Genomic DNA, 17,055 nt, shown 5'->3' on the forward strand with positions numbered 1-17,055 from the left:
GTAAGGAATTCACACAGGCTGTGGGCCTCTCTGCTGGGGACCTTGCAATATGAAAGATAATGTTTGTGCTTATGCTGTAATTTCTAGAGTTGATTATTGGAATCTGTAAAAAGCCTGTGGGCCGGGCGCATTGGCTCACTCCTGTAATCCCAGCACTTTGGGAGCTCGAGGTGGGCAAACTGCTTGAGCCCAGGAATTAGAGACCAGTCTGGGCAATGTGGTGAAACCCCATCTCTACAAAAAATACAAACAATTAACTGAGTGTGGTGATGTGTGCCTGTAGTTCCAGCTACTTGGGAGGCTAAGGTGGGAGGATTACCCGAGCCTGAGAGTTCGAGGCTACAGTGAACCATGCTAGTGCCACTGCACACTCCAGCCTGGGTGGCAGTGAGACCCTGTCTGAAAAGAAAAAAAAAAAAGCTGGTAACTTGCCAGCATCCCTTACTCAGGATATGAGATGAAAAATAGAATTGGGCTGAGAATAGAATGGCCAGACGTATTCATGGGCTGCTCATCTGCTGATATGGGAAAGTTGTCAGTAGCCAGTACATGCCACAGATCTATGTGAGTTGTGGGAATGCACATGGCCCTGCCAGCTATGCTCATTCCTAGGGGGCAAAGACCGGGCCTGGCTGTTCAGTATAGACCTGAGCTCACATAGGCATTTGGCAAGCATTAAAATATAGCATCTGCTCACTTAGATGAGCCAAAATGAGGAGCAATTTCTGCTGAAAAAGTGGTGACAGGAGGGGCATGGATCATAAAATTTTAAAAGAGCAAGAGATAATGTTTACTGCAGTTTTTAATCACTTTTCTTGTGTATATGTGCCTCCTGGAGAAGGAACAGTGGACTTTGTTAAAGGATTAAAAAAGAAGAGAATTATAGTATTTGTCATTTGTTTTTTCATTCATTCATCACTCAAAAAGCACCTGAGCATACAGCACCTGAGCACCTGCCGCATACAGGAGCGTATTTGTGTACATGTTTCCATGAGCTTGAAGCTACAGCTGACTCCCTCCCTTCCCTACAGAGACTGGTATATTTCCATAGATGTCACGGTCATTGTGTTCCAGGGAAATCAGCCCTGTCTGGGGCTGGCTTTGACTCTCCTGTTGTCTTGCCAACAGCCATCCTTACCCCACCTGGGATGGAGATCACCAAAGATGGCTTCCACCTGGTTATTGAGCTGGAGGACCTGGGGCCCCAGTTTGAGTTCCTTGTGGCCTACTGGAGGAGGGAGCCTGGTGCCGAGGTGAGACTCCAGCCTTGGCCTTTGAGTCGGGCTTCGGGAAAGAAGGCACAAATCTCTGAGGGTGAGCAAGGGCAGGCGGCCCCTGCAGTGCTCACTGGGTGACCTAGGGATGAGCAGTTCTGGGTGAAGTGTGCAAAAGATGGGTATGCTGACCACCCCATCAGTCTGTTCTCCAAAGAACTGCCTTGGTCCATTCAATCATTCCTTGGCTGGGAGCCTTTCCAGGTCAGATCTCCTGAAGTGTGGGGCTGCCCCCTTACCCTAAACTCTAACCTAGCTGGACCCACAATATCTTTTCAATGCCTTTTTTCTCCCTCATCAGCTCATCTCCTCAGCCACTTAGGGGCAGCAGTCAGGATTTCTAGATCAACAGGATGATTTCAAAAGCACACAAGGCTGGTACAAACCTCCTGAGGGTGTGTATCTTGGCAGGATGAAGAGGTAGAGGCAGGGATCCAGGAGCTGGCTTATGAGTAAACCCATCTAACTATGAGCAGGTGGGCCACGCAGAATGCCCAGGTGGGGTGCTGCCTTCCCCATGGGAAGGGTCCTACAGCCTGGGATGGCTGGGAGGCCAGCCCTCACAGAGGGACTAGCCAGACAAGCAGCAGCAGTACAAGGAGTGGAGCATGAGCAGGAACTAGGGGACACTCAGACCTGTGGAGACTCTGTCCAAGCATATGGTGACAAAGCTTAGAGGCCCACTCCAGGCAGCACAAGCAAAGACAGGCTTTATCACAGGGATTAATACGGTGCAATAAGGAGCTCTCACAGATCTATGAACAGAGCTGGCACAGGGCCAGGCTACAGCCTCGCTTCCCCAGAGCCCTTGCTCCCCCAGAGCCCTTGCTCCCCTGTGGTGGGTCCCTGCTCTTGCACACTTTCTGTGGCCCTTTCCTAGCTTATTCCAGGCTGTGATCCCTCATCAATGCTTCCTACTCATGCCTATGATGTGCCCCCCAGCCACTTCAGGCCTCTTAGGCCTGACTCCTCCTCACTGTGTCCTCTCTCCTTTTTCCCTGCTTCTAGCTCTCGGTATTCAGTTTCCCAAGACCAAATCCTCAGAAGAAGAATCCAATTGGTCTTGCTCGTCTTATCAGGCCAAGCTTCAGGGGTTGCTGGTAGCCAGCTCGCCCCTGATTGGACCTTTCTCAGGCCAAGGGTACCCTTGATCTTATAGCAGTATCTGGACTCAGAGCACGTGCCTCACCACCCATTCAAAGAGGGCTGTAGGTTGGGTAGCTTCCCGTGAAAGGTGGTGTGGGCAGGTACAACACTGGGTTTCAGTATTTACCCCCTGCTAGGCAAGAGCCCACTGTAGGATATGGCATTGCCAGCCAGGCAGATGGAGTAGTGTTGGGGACAGGGCAGAGCCTGTGCAGGAGGAAGCATGCAGCTCCCTCAGATTCATTGGGATGGAGCCCACTACCCACCCTAGGTAACTGGCAGTGCCAGGGCTAAGAGGGGAGCATATACCCTGAGTCATCTAGGCTTGGTTCAGGCAAGCCTCCACAGGTTCAGATGAGGAGCACAGCCTTAGGGAGGGGCATGGAGGTGGAAGGGTGAACAGATGGATGGACAGATGGGTGGATGAGTGAGGAGGTGCTGCTCATGGCTCCACTGCACTGACTCCCTGGCAGCAGTGGCCATGCCAAGCCCCCGCTCGAGTCAGGGTCTCTGCACAAATGTTACCCTATCAGAGAAGCCTTCTCTAACCACTCTGTTTAAAATGGTGCCTCCTCGTTACCATCCCTTTGCTCTGCTTTTTCCTTCACGGTCCTTATCACCACCTGATGTGTACTTTTTCATCATCTGTCTCACCCCATGTAAGCTCTATGAGAGCAATAACTTTGTCCATTTTGTTCAATGCTAGGTCCCTGTGCTTAGAGCAGTGCCTAGCACATAGTAGGTACTTAATAAATATGGTTGAATGAATGTATGCATAAGTGAGAGGGAACATTCTGTGTGCATCTGGAAAGGAAGTATCTGCAACTTTCCTTCTTTGGCACTTTTTGCCCTTTCCAGTCCTGCTGCCTTCTGGGAATAACTTTTCTTTTTCCTTTTTTTGAGATAGAGTCTCACTCTGTCGCCCAAACTGGAATGCCATGGCATGATCTTGGCTCATGGCAACTTCTACCTCCTGGGTTCAAGCAATTCTCCTGCCTCAGCCTCCTGAGTAGCTGGGATTACAGGCACCTGCCACCATGCCCGGATAATTTTGTATTTGTATTAGAGACGGGGTTTCACCATGTTGGACAGGCTGGTCTTGAACTCCTGACCTCAGGTGATCCGCCCACCTCAGCCTCCCAAAGTGCTGGGATTACAGGCGTGAGCCACCACACTTGACCAATAACTGTGTTTTCTGGTCTCTCAAAGGAACATGTCAAAATGGTGAGGAGCGGGGGTATTCCAGTGCACCTAGAAACCATGGAGCCAGGGGCTGCATACTGTGTGAAGGCCCAGACATTCGTGAAGGCCATTGGGAGGTACAGCGCCTTCAGCCAGACAGAATGTGTGGAGGTGCAAGGTAAGGCTGGCTTCTCTGTCCCTGGAGCCCTGCACAGGTGATGGCCCTTCCTGGCATATCTCAGAGGCCTGCTGGGTTCCTTTGGTTCTGAGTTTTCCCTTGATTTCACTGACCTCCCTCATGGACCGGGTGGGTTCCCATGGTGAAAGTATGTTTGTCACTCTGATTCCCTAGAGGTGGGAGTCCACCCTGGGGCTGGGTGGGGTTACGAGCAGCTGTCTGAAACACTTTCCCCCTCAAAGCTTCCTAGGCCTGGGCGCCAGGTGTTGCAAGACTGGTTTACCAGATAGTTACTGCCTGAGAGTCAGAGCTGGCTGCAGGAGAGGCAGTCACGGGCTTCAGAGGGTCAGACCTTGGAAGGAGGCGCTACCTTGTATAACGCCACAGCCTTCTTCATCTGGAAGGGACCTTATGGAAAGTCTAGAGAATCCTCGTTTGAATTACTCTTTTCCCTTGAATATTTTAAGGTCAGAAAACGTACAATGTTTAAAAACCCTTTGAAAAGAAGCAAAACCAAATAAGAGCCTACATCCCATGATCTGTCACTTAAACGTCACTAGTTACATTTTTGTGTATAGCCTTTTAGTCTTAAAAAAAATTAATCTTTTTTAAAAGACTAATTATTACCTTAATTTTGTAGTACATGTATTTATTTATTTTTCTTTCTAAAAAAATTTATTTTATTGCATATGTAGAGACAAGGTCTTGCTCTGTTGCCTGGGTCTTGGCCTCCCAAAGAGCTGAGATTCCAGGTGTGAGCCACCACACCCGGCTCATTGAGGGCATCATCCTTCAGTCATTCCCACGTGTAGGCACATCCTGTAGTCCTATAACATACATTTTATGCCTGCTTTTTCACAAATATCATATGCATGACATTTTTCATGCAGATTTCCTGATTACTATTTTATACTACTTTATAAAATCATACAAGTCAAGCTTGCTTAACAATCCAAACAACACCAAAGCATATAAAGTAAGGGGTAGGACCAGGCATGGTGGCTCGCAGCTGTAATCCCAGCACTTTGGGAGGCTGAGGCAGAAGGATTGCTTGAGCCCAGGAATTGAACACCAGCCTGGGCAATATAGCGAGACCTCGTCTCATTTTAATAAATAAATAAATGAAGAGATGAGTGCGCTCCATTCTTCGGCATATTACACAGGAGGTTTCCATCAGTGAGTTTGGTGTTTAATCTTCCAGGCGTTGTCTGTGTGGTACCAATGCTCACACACATAGATGGGATGATATTGTACCTACTACTCTGTACTTGGCTTGTCTTCACTCAGTAGTATATTGTGAACATCTTTTCATGTCAATACATATGGATCTACCTCATTTTTAAAAATTATACTTTAAGTCCTAGGGTACCTGTGCACAACGTGCAAGTTTGTTACATATGTATACATGTGCCATGTTGGTGTGCTGCACCCATTAACTCGTCATTTACATTAGGTATATCTCCTAATACTATCCCTCCCCGCTCCCCCCACCCCACAGCAGACCCCGGTATGTGATGTTCCCCATCCTGTGTCCAAGCGTTCTCATCGTTCAATTCCCACCTATGAGTGAGAACATGCGGTGTTTGGTTTTCCGTCCTTGTGATAGTTTGCTCAGAATGGTGGTTCTACCTCATTTTTAAAGGTCTGGGTGTGGTGGCTAATGCCTGTAATCCCAGCACTTTGGGAGGCTGAGGCAGGTGGATCAACTGAGGTCAGAAATTTGAGACCAGCCTGACCATTGTGGTGAAACCCCATCTCTACTAAAACTACAAAAATTAGCCAGGCATGGTGGCGCATGCCTGTAATCCCAGCTACTGGGAAGGCCGAGGCATGAAAATCGCTTGAACCCAGGAGTCAGATGTTGCAGTGAGCCAAGATTGCACCACTACACTCTAGCCTGGGTGACAGAGCAAGATTGTGTTTAAAAAAAGCATATGTATATGTCAATATATGTAAATGAAAGGCTACTGCTCTAGCTCAGATGTTGCTAAGAACTGACTTATATATATAGTTGTTTCCTCCTTGGGATTAGTTTTTGGAATTAAAATTTCAGGAGTTGGGGAGAAGTGAGGATATGGGCACAAAGAAAAGAGAAAGAATGAATAAGACCTACTATTTGATAGCTACAATAGGGTGACTATAGTCAACAATAATCGAATTGTATATTTTAACGTCAGTTAAAGAGTGTAATTGTATTGTTTGTAACACAAATGATAAATGTTTGAGAGGATGGCTACCTATTCTCCATGATGTGCTTATTTCACATTGCATGCCTATATCAAAACATCTCATGTACCCCATATACCCCATATACATCTCATGTACACTATATACTACAAAAATTAAATATTAAAAATTGCAGGAGTGGATGAAAGGGTATGAACATTTGTGTATCTCTTGATGCGTACCACCAAAATATTTTCCAAAATCATTGAAACAATGTACAATGCCCCCAGCCACAAGTCCACCAGCTTCTCCAGTCTCATTGACTGGGCTACCCTTCACATTGCAGGTGAGTAGCCTGGCCCAAAGAGGCTAATTGTGTTGCTCAAGAGAGATGGGAAAATAACCTGTACCCTCTTCCGCATCTCCAGATGCTCAAATCTGGCCTTTTCTGCTACAATTATTTGGTAGAATGACTGTGAGCTTTGGAGCCAGTCCTATCTGGGTAACCTGGAGTAGGCCACTTAACTATTCTGAGCATAGATTCCTCTTCTATAAAAGCAGGGGTACTCACACTCATTGTGAAGAACAAGCAACTACACATCCAGCCCCTAGCATAGTTCTGGAAAGCAACAGTAGCCCTAGCACACAAAATAGGGGCTTGATATATTGTAGTTATTTTCTGACTGTTTTCTGAACCATTTCCTCCATAACATGAATCAATGCCAAGAGTGAATTGTGAAACATACTTTGTTTTCAGTTACCACCCAGCCCCATTCTGTGCTGTTTCTTTCAATACCTCCCCCTCATCCTGCCCAGGGCTTGGCACTCTGCCTTCCTCCTGGCAGTGGTGCCAAGGTACGTGCTAACACAGCAATTGGCTTAACACATGATACTCCTCCCTTTTGTGTCACAAGAAAAAGATTTTAATCTTCCCTGGGGCTTTCTGGAAACCATGCCTTAATCTGGATTCTAGAAAAATGCTTTTAATGGTGGTAATTTTGGTCACTAAGGCACACATCAAATCTCAGGATGATGGTATCTGCCGTCTTAGCCAATGTGCAGAGTCAACTCCAGGAAACTGGGGGAGGCTCAGGATTGAAGATTTAATCTTCACTGCTGTTTTCTAAGCCTGTTTTTATCTTTTGTTTTCAGGAGAGGCCATTCCCCTGGTACTGGCCCTGTTTGCCTTTGTTGGCTTCATGCTGATCCTTGTGGTCGTGCCACTGTTCGTCTGGAAAATGGGCCGGCTGCTCCAGTACTCCTGTTGCCCTGTGGTGGTCCTCCCAGACACCTTGGTAATAGAGTAGTTCTTTATTCCTTTCAGTGTAACACTGACCAGATGTAGCTTGGACCTTAGCTGGGCATGGACACATGTTTCCATGTTTCCATCATGAGATTATAGGCATCTGCACAGAGAGGGGAGAGGAATACTTACAAAAGACTTCATTTCTAACTAGAGATACTGGAAGAAATCTCCCTTCTCCAGGGTGTGGTGACCTTCCTGAGGCAGGCCACCTCTGCTCTCTCCCAGGGCCTGGGATGGCAAAGAGAGAAGATGTGTTGCCCAGCCCAGGATGCTCAGCATTGCAGGAGTCACTCATGGTCTTCCCCTCCCAGACTGGCCTGCTGAGCATTCTTGGCCTCTTCCCACAATTGTAACAGCAACTACACCCAATAACATGTTCCAACCCAACTTATTCAATTCACATGCCAAAAGCCTCATTGTTCTCAGAGTGAAGATGTACATGGGAGGCATGGACTGTGCTTTGATTTTGGTGGGATAGGGTGGGGTGAAGGGACAACAATCTGGACCTTCATAGTGAGTGCCTGAGGTTAGGAGACCCTACCTGTCTTCTCAGATCCTCATGAGGCCAGAATTCTTATCTTATTCCTGAGGGCCCTGGACCACAGGTCTGGGTCTCTCCAGTGGGTATAGGACCCATGCACCCATACAATGGTGGGGGAAACCCAAAAGCAGGCCTCCAACAGCTCCCCCATGTTCTCTGGCTGCCTCTGCAGATGTTTCACCCCAACCCCCAGACCTCAACCACACAAAGTAGTGCAACAAAGCAAAACAAAACAAAAACAACAAAAACAAAATCAAAAAGCCCCATCCCTGTCACCCTAGGGAATTCTCACAGTTCTCTCCTGGGAGGAGGGAGCCAGTGTCAGCTTCTGGAAAGCAACTAAAGCCAGAACTGTCTGCAACTTATACATGCCCGTAGCTCCTTATCAGTCTGGAGTCACTGTTTCTGAAAGGAGTCATCCTCGTGACATCTCTGAGGCCCTGCTTTCTCGCCCTACACAGGAGGAATAATTCTCACTATAAATCAGTTTTCAGGACACCCCTCCACTCTGTTATCCTAATGCCAGATCTCCCTTCTCTCCCATACTTCTGGGTAGTCATAACAACAGAGCTAAGTGCCAGATACTGTTCGAAGGCTTTATATTTATTGAATCATTTCTTGTCATAAAGCTTGGCAGTGTCCTTTTTATCAGTTCCCCCTCCATCCTTCTCTGAATCACTGAATGACTTACTGCTATGCATAAAGGCAATGGGATATATCAAACCCCGGGAAAGAGAGTGGGCCTTTATTACCCTTCAGCAAGAACATGAGGGTCTCAAAGTATCTTGAAGCATGAAAGGATATGTATTCTGTAGTTATTGGGGAAGTATTTTATAAATATCGATTAGGTCAAAAAGTTTCATGGTATTGTTCAGATCATCTTTGTCTTTTTTTTCTTTTGTACAGTTGTTTTAATATCGAGAGTAGTATATCAAAATGCCACTATGAGTGCGGGCGTGTCTTTCTCTCTCTCTCTTCTCTCTCTCTCTCTTTTTTTTTTTTTTCGAGATGGAGTTTCACTGTTGTCGCCCAGGCTGGAGTGCAGTGGCGCAATCTTGGCTTACTGCAACCTCTGCCTCCGGAGTTCAAGCAATTCTCCTGCCTCAGCCTCCTGAGTAAGTGGGATTACAAACGCCTGCCACCACACCCAGCAAATTTTTGTATTTTTAATGGAGACAGGAGTTTCACCATGTTGGCCAGGCTGGTCTCGAATTCCTGACCTCGTGATCCACCCACCTTGGCTTCTCAAAGTGTTGGAATTACAGGCGTGATTCATCACACCTGGCCTGTTTCTCTCTTTATGTCAAATTTTCCTTAATGTATTTTGAGGCTCTGTTTTAAGTGTATTCACATTTTGACATTTAAGTGTATTCAAATTTTGTTATGATTTCCCAAGTAATGGAGTCTTTTATCATTATGATATGCTCTTCTTTACCTCTGGTAATATTTCTTAGTGTGATATCAGTATATCCTTTTTTTTTTTTTTTTAACATATTTTTACTTTAAATCTAGCTGTATATTTATATTTAAGGTGTGTCTCTTATAGACAGCATATAGTCATTCTTTTCTATTATTATTTTTTGGTATAAATCCATTCTGATAACCTCTGCCTTTAAACTGGTATTTTTAGTCCACTAACTTTTTTTTTTTTTTTTTTTTTTTTTTTTTTTTTTTGAGATGGAGTCCCGCTCTGTCACCCAGGCTGGAGTACAGTGGCATGATCTTGGCTCACTGCAACCTCTGCCTCCCGGGTTTAAGGAATTCTCCTGTCTCAGCCTCCCGAGTAGCTGGGACTACAGGTGCACGCCACCACACCTGGCTAATTTTTGTATTTTAGTAGAGACGAGATTTCACCATATTGGTCAGGTTGGTCTTGAGTTCCTGACCTCAGGTGATCCACCCGCCTTGGCCTCCCAAAGTGTTGGGATTACAGGTGTGAGCCACTGAGCCCAGCCTCCATTAAATTTAATCTAATGATTGATATGGTTGACTTTAGGTCTATGATTTTATTTTCTGTTTTTTTTCCCCCTTCTGTTCTTCTTTTTCTGCCTCTTTTTGGGTTAATTAAAAATTTTTTTTTGAATTTCACTTTAGTGGCTTTTTAGTTATTCTTCTTCACATTACTTTTTCATGGTTGTCCTAGGAGTTACAATATACATATTCTTAACTTTTTACAGTCTACTTAGAATTAATATTATATCATTTCACATGAAATGTGAGAATCTTGGAAGAACGTTGGAATAATTTTTGCTTTACATAGTCATATATATTTTTAAGGTATTTAAAATAATCTTTTATATTTACCCACATATTTACCATTTCTGGAACTCTCTCCTCTTTTCTGAGATCTGCATTTCCATCTGGTATGGGCTTCCTGTCATTTTATAAAACTTCTTGTCTTTTTTCTGTCATAGGTTTAGTAATGTAGATCTGCTAGTGACAAATTCTCTTAGATTTCTTTTATCTGAAAATGTCTTTATTTTGCTTTCATTCTTGAAGGATATTTTTGCTGGATTCTTGGTTGACAATTTTTTCTTACTATATTTTTATTTTAAATATTAATTGTAATATTTCAAAAGTAATAACATTTTATTTTAATAGAGATGGCATCTTGCTATGTTGCCCAGGCTAGTCTGGAACTCCTGGGCTTAAACAATCCGCTTTCTCGGCCTCCCAAAGTGCTGGGATGACATGTGCGAGAGCCACTGCACCCAGCTCTAACTACTTTAAAAGTGTTGTTTAATTGTCTTCTAGCTTACATTGTTTCTGATAAGTAAATAGCCATGATTTTTTTAACATCATTCCCCTATGTGAATAGGTTCTCTTTCTCTTGCTGATTTTAAATTACCATTGGTTTTCACCGGTTAAATTATAACATGCCTAGATGGGGTTTGCATTATATTTATCTTGCTTATAGTATATTGAGCTTCTTGAATCTGTAAATGTGTATATTTTTAAGCTACAATTTGGAAAAATGTCAGCCATTTTTTTTTTCTTTTTGTTTTTTTAGAGACAGGGCCTCATTCTGCCACTCAGGCTGGAGTGCAGTGGCGTGATCATGGCTCACTGCAGCCTTGACCTTCTGGGTTCAAGTGATCCTCCCACTTCAGCCTCTTGAGTAGTTTGGACTACAGGCATGTGACAGAGCAACCAGCTAATTTTTAATTTTTTTGTAGAGACAGGGTCTTGCTATGTTGTCCAGGTTGGTCTTGAACTCCTGGGCTCAAGCAATCCTCCCACTTTGGCCTCCCAAAGTGCTGGGATTATAGGCATGAGCCACTGCGCCTGGCCACAGCTAATTATTTTATTTTTTGTAACGATGGGGTTCTCTGTATGTTGCCCAGGCTCGTCTGGATCTCCTGGGCTCAAGTTATATCCTACTGCCTTGGCCTCCCAAAGTGTTGAGCTTAATAGACATGAACCACTGCTCCCAGCCCATATTTCTTCAGGTTTTCTTTTTTTCTCATTCTCTTCTCTCCTTCTGTGAGTACAATCTTATTTATATTAGACCTTCAGATATTGTCTCCATAGATCCCTGAGGCTCCATTTGTTTTTATAAAAAACTTCTTTTCCTCTTCTTTATTCTTCAGATTGAATAATTTTATTAACCTATCTTCTTGTTCCCTGACTCTTCTGTTATCACCAGTCTGATTTTAGGCACGTCTAGTGAATTTTGTATTTAAATTTCAGTTATTGTATTTTTCAGTTCTAGAATTTCCATTTGTTTCCTTTTTATAGTATATATTCTCTGCTGAGATTTTCTATTTGGTCATTTATTATGAGACTATTTTCTTCTGTCTTTGAGCATCATTATAATACCTTTGTCTGCTTTACTTTAAAATCTTTGTTAATTTCACTAGGTGGGTCATGTCAAGGTTGGCCTTTATTGATTGTTTTGTATTTGGTATAGGTCACATTCTCCTATATTTTGTATGTCTAGTGATTTTGGATTATAGTCTGGATACTGCCAAAAATATGTTACAGAGATTTTGGATTCTGTCATGTTCCTCTGAAAACTATTGTTTTTTTTGTTTTGTTTTGTTTTTGTTTGTTTGTTTATTTGCTTTAGTAAGCAGTTAGTTTGGAAGACAGACTCAACTTTGGTCTCCTATGCAGTAGGCAGTTGATATCTATTAGACTGTTTAGCCTTAGACAGACTGGTAGGAGCTTTCCCCACACCTGCACCTCACACAGTTCGAAGATAAATCAGATATTTGGGCAGAATTTATGTACAGAATTATAGCTCCCCTTTTCTGGCTCTCTCCTTTTTGGGATTTTTCCTCTTACTTTCTAACTTCTGTGTTTGCACCAATCTCTGTTTTTTGGCTTTTCAAAAACAGTAAGACTTTTTATGGCACCAAGTGGGACCTGCCTTCAGGCAAGGAGCTGTGAAAAATGGGAAACTCACCCAGTGACATTCCCTTCTTCCAAGCATGAACTTTCAGTTGCTCTACCACGATTTAAGAATCTGTTTTTAACATTTGGGTCAGTTTTAAAAGTTGTTATCTGAGGAGTGTTGGTCTGATTGGCGCTCCTCTGACATAAGTGGAAGTAGAAACCTGCAATAAAAGAGGAATTCCCTGACCTAATCCAAAGTGATGGTAATGGTAGGGAGCATTTCTGGATGAGGCATATCAATAGCTCTTCTTTCTCATACACGGTAAAAAGCTCAGCCTTCCTCAGCCTTCCTCAGCTGGGCTCCACCAGGTGGTTTTCTGTTGTGATTTCTCTCTGAACTCTGCTGTCCATGCTTATTCTTACAGGCAACTACACTCTTAACACTCTCTCTTATGTTTTCTCTTCTAGTTCTATCAGGGGGCCAGAAGAGTTTTTCTCTCTACCTCAAGATCAGGGGAATGAAGATCTTCCCAAGACCCAGTGCCTTGTTAGTGAGGAACAGGGTAAAGAGACAGGGAAAGAACCATGTAAAGGGTTAATAACTTATAGGATTTGAGGTACACAAGAAGAGTCTTCAACTGGTAAGATCTCCTAGGAATCCAGATGCATCACGAGCCACACCCTAAAATCAGCTTTTGGAGAAAACGAAATAGCTTAGATGAAACCAGAGACTGGAAGACTCTATGACAGTATGACCAATTTCATCCATGGCAGATAGATGTCACTACCCTTGACTACCTTTTGCTTCCCTGTTCTCTGTTACCATTCTTCCTACATCATTCTGATGTCTGTTCCTACAGACATTCCCTTCCGTAAGGCTTTTAACTTTTATTCTTATTTCACGCCAAGATTTTTAAAGTGGGCAAATTATCTGAGTCTATGCATTTCCCCACAGTGCTGTGTGAGAAGCAGATCACTAATGTCCATTGAATCCCACACACATTCTTGAGCTGTGAATCAATACTGCCACCTCCCCTCTCTCCGCTATGACTTTAGCATAGCCTAGCTGCATTTCTACATTTCTGTTACTTACAGATAATACTCCAAACTATTAAAAAGTGATATCTAGCCATCCTTGCAAAGTCGACTCATCTTTCCAACTAAACCATGGAAAATTACCAATCAGAAATCCTTGACAATTCTTCAAAAGGGTCCACTGAGTTTGTGTTTAATTTATCTGTAAAGATGAAACATTTCATGTCTATGTCTAAAATTTTATAGTAGGTGATGGTTGCACTCTGAAATATGACATTAAGAATTTTTTCCATTAAAGTGTATATCACCAAGTAACAATCTTTTTTAAAATTATTATTATACTTTAAGTTCTAGGGTACATGTATACAACCTGCAGGTTTGTTACATAGGTATACATGTGCCATGTTGGTTTGCTGCACCCATCAACTCATCGTTTACATTAGGTATTTCTCCTAATGCTATCCCTCCCCTAAGCCCACCCCCCAACAGGCCCCCCCAGTATGTGATGTTCCCCACACTGTGTCCAAGTGATCTCATTGTTCAGTTCCCACCTATGAGTGAGAACATGTGGTGTTTGGTTTTCTGTCCTTGCGATAGTTTGCTGAGAATGATGATTTCCAGCTTCATCCATGTCCCTCCAAAGGACATGAATTCATCCTTTTTTTATGGCTGCATAGTATTCCATGGTATATATGTTGATGGATATTTGGGTTGGTTCCAAGTCTTTGCTATTGTGAATAGTGGCACAATAAACATACCTGTGCATGTGTCTTTACAGCAGCATGATTAATAATCCTTTGGGTATATACCAGGTAATGGGATTGCTGGGTCAAATGGTAATTGTAATTCTAGATCCTTGAGGAATCGCCACACTGTCTTCCACAATAGTTGAACTAATTTACACTCCCACCAACAGTATAAAAGCATTCCTATTTCTCCATATCCTCTCTAGCATCTGTTGTTTCCTGACTTTTTAATGATTGCCATTCTAACTGGCGTGAGATGGTATCTCATTGTGATTTTGGTTTGCATTTCTCTGATGACCAGTGATGATGAGCATTTTCTTCATGTGCCTGTTGGCTGCATGAATGTTTTCTTTTGAGAAGTTTCTGTTCATATCCTTTGCTCACTTTTTGATGGGGTTGTTTGCTTTTTACTTGTAAATTTGTTTGAGTTCTTTGTAGATTCTGGATATTAGTCCTTTGTCAGATGGGTAGATTGCAAAAATTTTCTCCCATTCTGTAGGTTGCCTGTTCACTCTGATGGTAGTTTCTTTTGCTGTGCAGAAACTCTTTAGGTTAATTAGATCCCATTTATCTATTTTGACTTTTGTTGCCTTTGCTTTTGGTGTTTTAGTCATGAAGTCCTAGCCCATGCCTATGTCCTGAATGGTATTGCCTAGGTTTTCTTCTAGGATTTTTATGGTTTTAGGTCTAACATTTAAGTCTTTAATCCATCTTGAATTAATTTTTGTATCAGGTGTAAGGAAGGGATCCAGTTTCAGCTTTCTACATATGGCTAGCCAGTTTTCCCAGCACCATTTATTAAATAGGGAATCCTTTCCCAATTCTTGTTTTTGTCAGTTTTGTCAAAGATCAGATGGTTGTAGATGTGTGGTGTTATTTCTGAGGGCTCTGTTCTGTTCCATTGGCCTATATATCTGTTTTGGTACCAGTACCATGCTGTTTTGGCTACTGTAGACTTGTTTGAAGACTAGTTTGAAGTCAGGCAGTGTGATGCCTCCAGCTTTGTTCTTTTGGCTTAGGATTGTCTTGGCAATGCGGGGTCTTTTTTGGTTCCATATGAATTTTAAAGTAGTTTTTCCCAATTCTATGAAGAAAGTCATTGGTAGCTTGATAGCGATGGCATTGAATCTATAAATTACTTTTGACAGTATGGCCATTTTCACAATATTGATTCTTCCTATCCATGAGCATGGAATATTCTTCCATTTGTTTGTGTCCTCTTTTATTTCATTGAGCAGTGGTTTGTAGTTCTCCTTGCAGAGGTCCTTCACATCCCTTGTAAGTTGGATTCCTAGGTATTTTATTCTCTTTGTAGCAATTGTGAATGGGAGTTCACTATGATTTGGCTCTCTGTTTGTCTGTTAATGGTGTATAGGAATGCTTGTGATTATTGCACATTGATTTTGTATCCTGAGACTTTGCTTAAGTTGCTTATCAGCTTCAGGAGATTTTGGACCAAGATGATGGGGTTTTCTAAATATACAATCATGTCATCTGCAAAGAGGGACAATTTGACTTCCTCATTTCCTAATCAAATACCCTTTATTTCCTTCTCTTGTCTGATTGCCCTGGCCAGAACTTCCAACACTATGTTGAATAGGAGTGATGAGAGAGGGCATCCTTGTCTTGTGCCGGTTTTCAAACAGAATGCTTCCAGTTTTTGCCCACTCAGTATTATATCGGCTGTGGGTTTGTCATAAATAGCTCTTATTATTTTGAGATACGTTCCGTCAATACCTAGTTTATTGAGAGTTTTTAGCATGAAGGACTGTTGAATTTTGTCAAAAGCCTTTTCTGCATCTATTGAGATAATCATGTGGTTTTTGTCTTTGGTTCTGTTTATATGCTGGATTACATTTATTGATTTGCATATGTTGAACCAGCCCTGCATAGCCAGGGATGAAGCCGAGTTGATTGTGGTGGATAAGCTTTTTGATGTGCTGCTGGATTCGGTTTGCCAGTATTTTATTGAGGATTTTCGCATTGATGTTCATCAGGGATATTGGTTTAAAATTCTCTTTTTTTGTTGTGTCTCTGCAAGGCTTTGGTATCAGGATGATGCTGGCCTCATAAAATGAGTTAGGGAAGAATTTCCTCTTTTTCTATTGATTGGAATAGTTTCAGAAGGAAAGGTACCATCTCCTCTTTGTACCTCTGGTAGAGTTCAGCTGTGAATCCATCTGGTCCTGGACTTTTTTTGGTTGGTAGGCTATTAATTATTGCCTCAAATTCAGAGCCTGTTATTGGTGTATTCAGAGATTGAACTTCTTCCTGGTTTAGTCTTGAGAGGGCGTATGTGTCCAGGAATTTATCCATTTCTTCTAGATTTTCTAGTTTATTTGCGTACAGGTGTTTATAGTTTTCTCTGATGGTAGTTTGTATTTCTGTGGGATTGGTGGTGATATCCCCTTTATCATTTTTTATTGTGTCTATTTGATTCTTCTCTCTTTTCTTCTTTGTTAGTCTTGCTAGCAGTCTATCAATTTTGTTGATCTTTTCAAAAAACCAGCTCCTGGATTCATTTATTTTTTGAAGGGTTTTTTGTGTGCCTATCTCTTTCAGTTCTGCTCTGAACTTAGTTATTTCTTGCCTTCTGCTAGCTTTTGAATGTGTTTGCTCTTGCTTCTCTAGTTCTTTTAATTGTGATGTTAGGGTGTCAATTTTAGATCTTTCCTGTTTTTCTCTTGTGGGCATTTAGTCCTATAAATTTCCCTCTACACACTGCTTTAAATGTGTCCCAGAGATTCTGGTACGTGAGGTCTTTGTTCTCATTGGTTTCAAAGAACATCTTTATTTCTGCTTTCATTTCGTTATTTACCCAGTAGTCATTCAGGAGCAAGTTGTTCAGTTTCCATGTAGTTAAGCGGTTTTGAGTGAGTTTCTTAATCCTGAGTTCTAATTTGATTGCACTGTGGTCTGAGAGACAGTTTGTTGTGATTTCTGTTCTTTTACATTTGCTGAGGAGTGCTTTACTTCCAATTATGTGGTCAATTTTAGAATAAATGCGATGTGGTGTTGAGAAGAATGTGTATTCTACTGATTTGGGGTGGAGAGTTCTGTAGATGTCTATTAGGTCTGCTTGTTGCAGAGCTGAGTTCAGGTCCTGGATATCCTTGTTAACCTTCTGTCTCGTTGATCTGTCT

The 17,055-nt window shown here is 42.5% G+C and overlaps 1 protein-coding gene across 4 annotated transcripts in view; it reads left to right on the forward strand.

Annotated features, from left to right (window-relative positions):
* The window catches only part of IL20RB (interleukin 20 receptor subunit beta), a 43,649-nt gene that overhangs the window by 20,884 nt on the left and 5,710 nt on the right, over window positions 1-17,055 (forward strand). For 2 of the 4 annotated variants that reach the window (XM_077990955.1, XM_077990956.1), the window contains 4 exons: window positions 1,129-1,253; window positions 3,630-3,780; window positions 7,099-7,241; window positions 8,802-8,908. In XM_077990955.1, the coding sequence (XP_077847081.1) occupies window positions 1,129-1,253; window positions 3,630-3,780; window positions 7,099-7,241; window positions 8,802-8,908 (526 nt within the window). The remainder of the gene's footprint in view (window positions 1-1,128; window positions 1,254-3,629; window positions 3,781-7,098; window positions 7,242-8,801; window positions 8,909-17,055) is intronic. The other 2 variants (NM_001194658.3, XM_077990957.1) reach the window with 1 other exon arrangement.

Source organism: Macaca mulatta, chromosome 2 (genome assembly GCF_049350105.2).
Source record: "Macaca mulatta isolate MMU2019108-1 chromosome 2, T2T-MMU8v2.0, whole genome shotgun sequence".
In the NCBI taxonomy this organism is placed as follows: Eukaryota; Metazoa; Chordata; class Mammalia; order Primates; family Cercopithecidae; genus Macaca; species Macaca mulatta.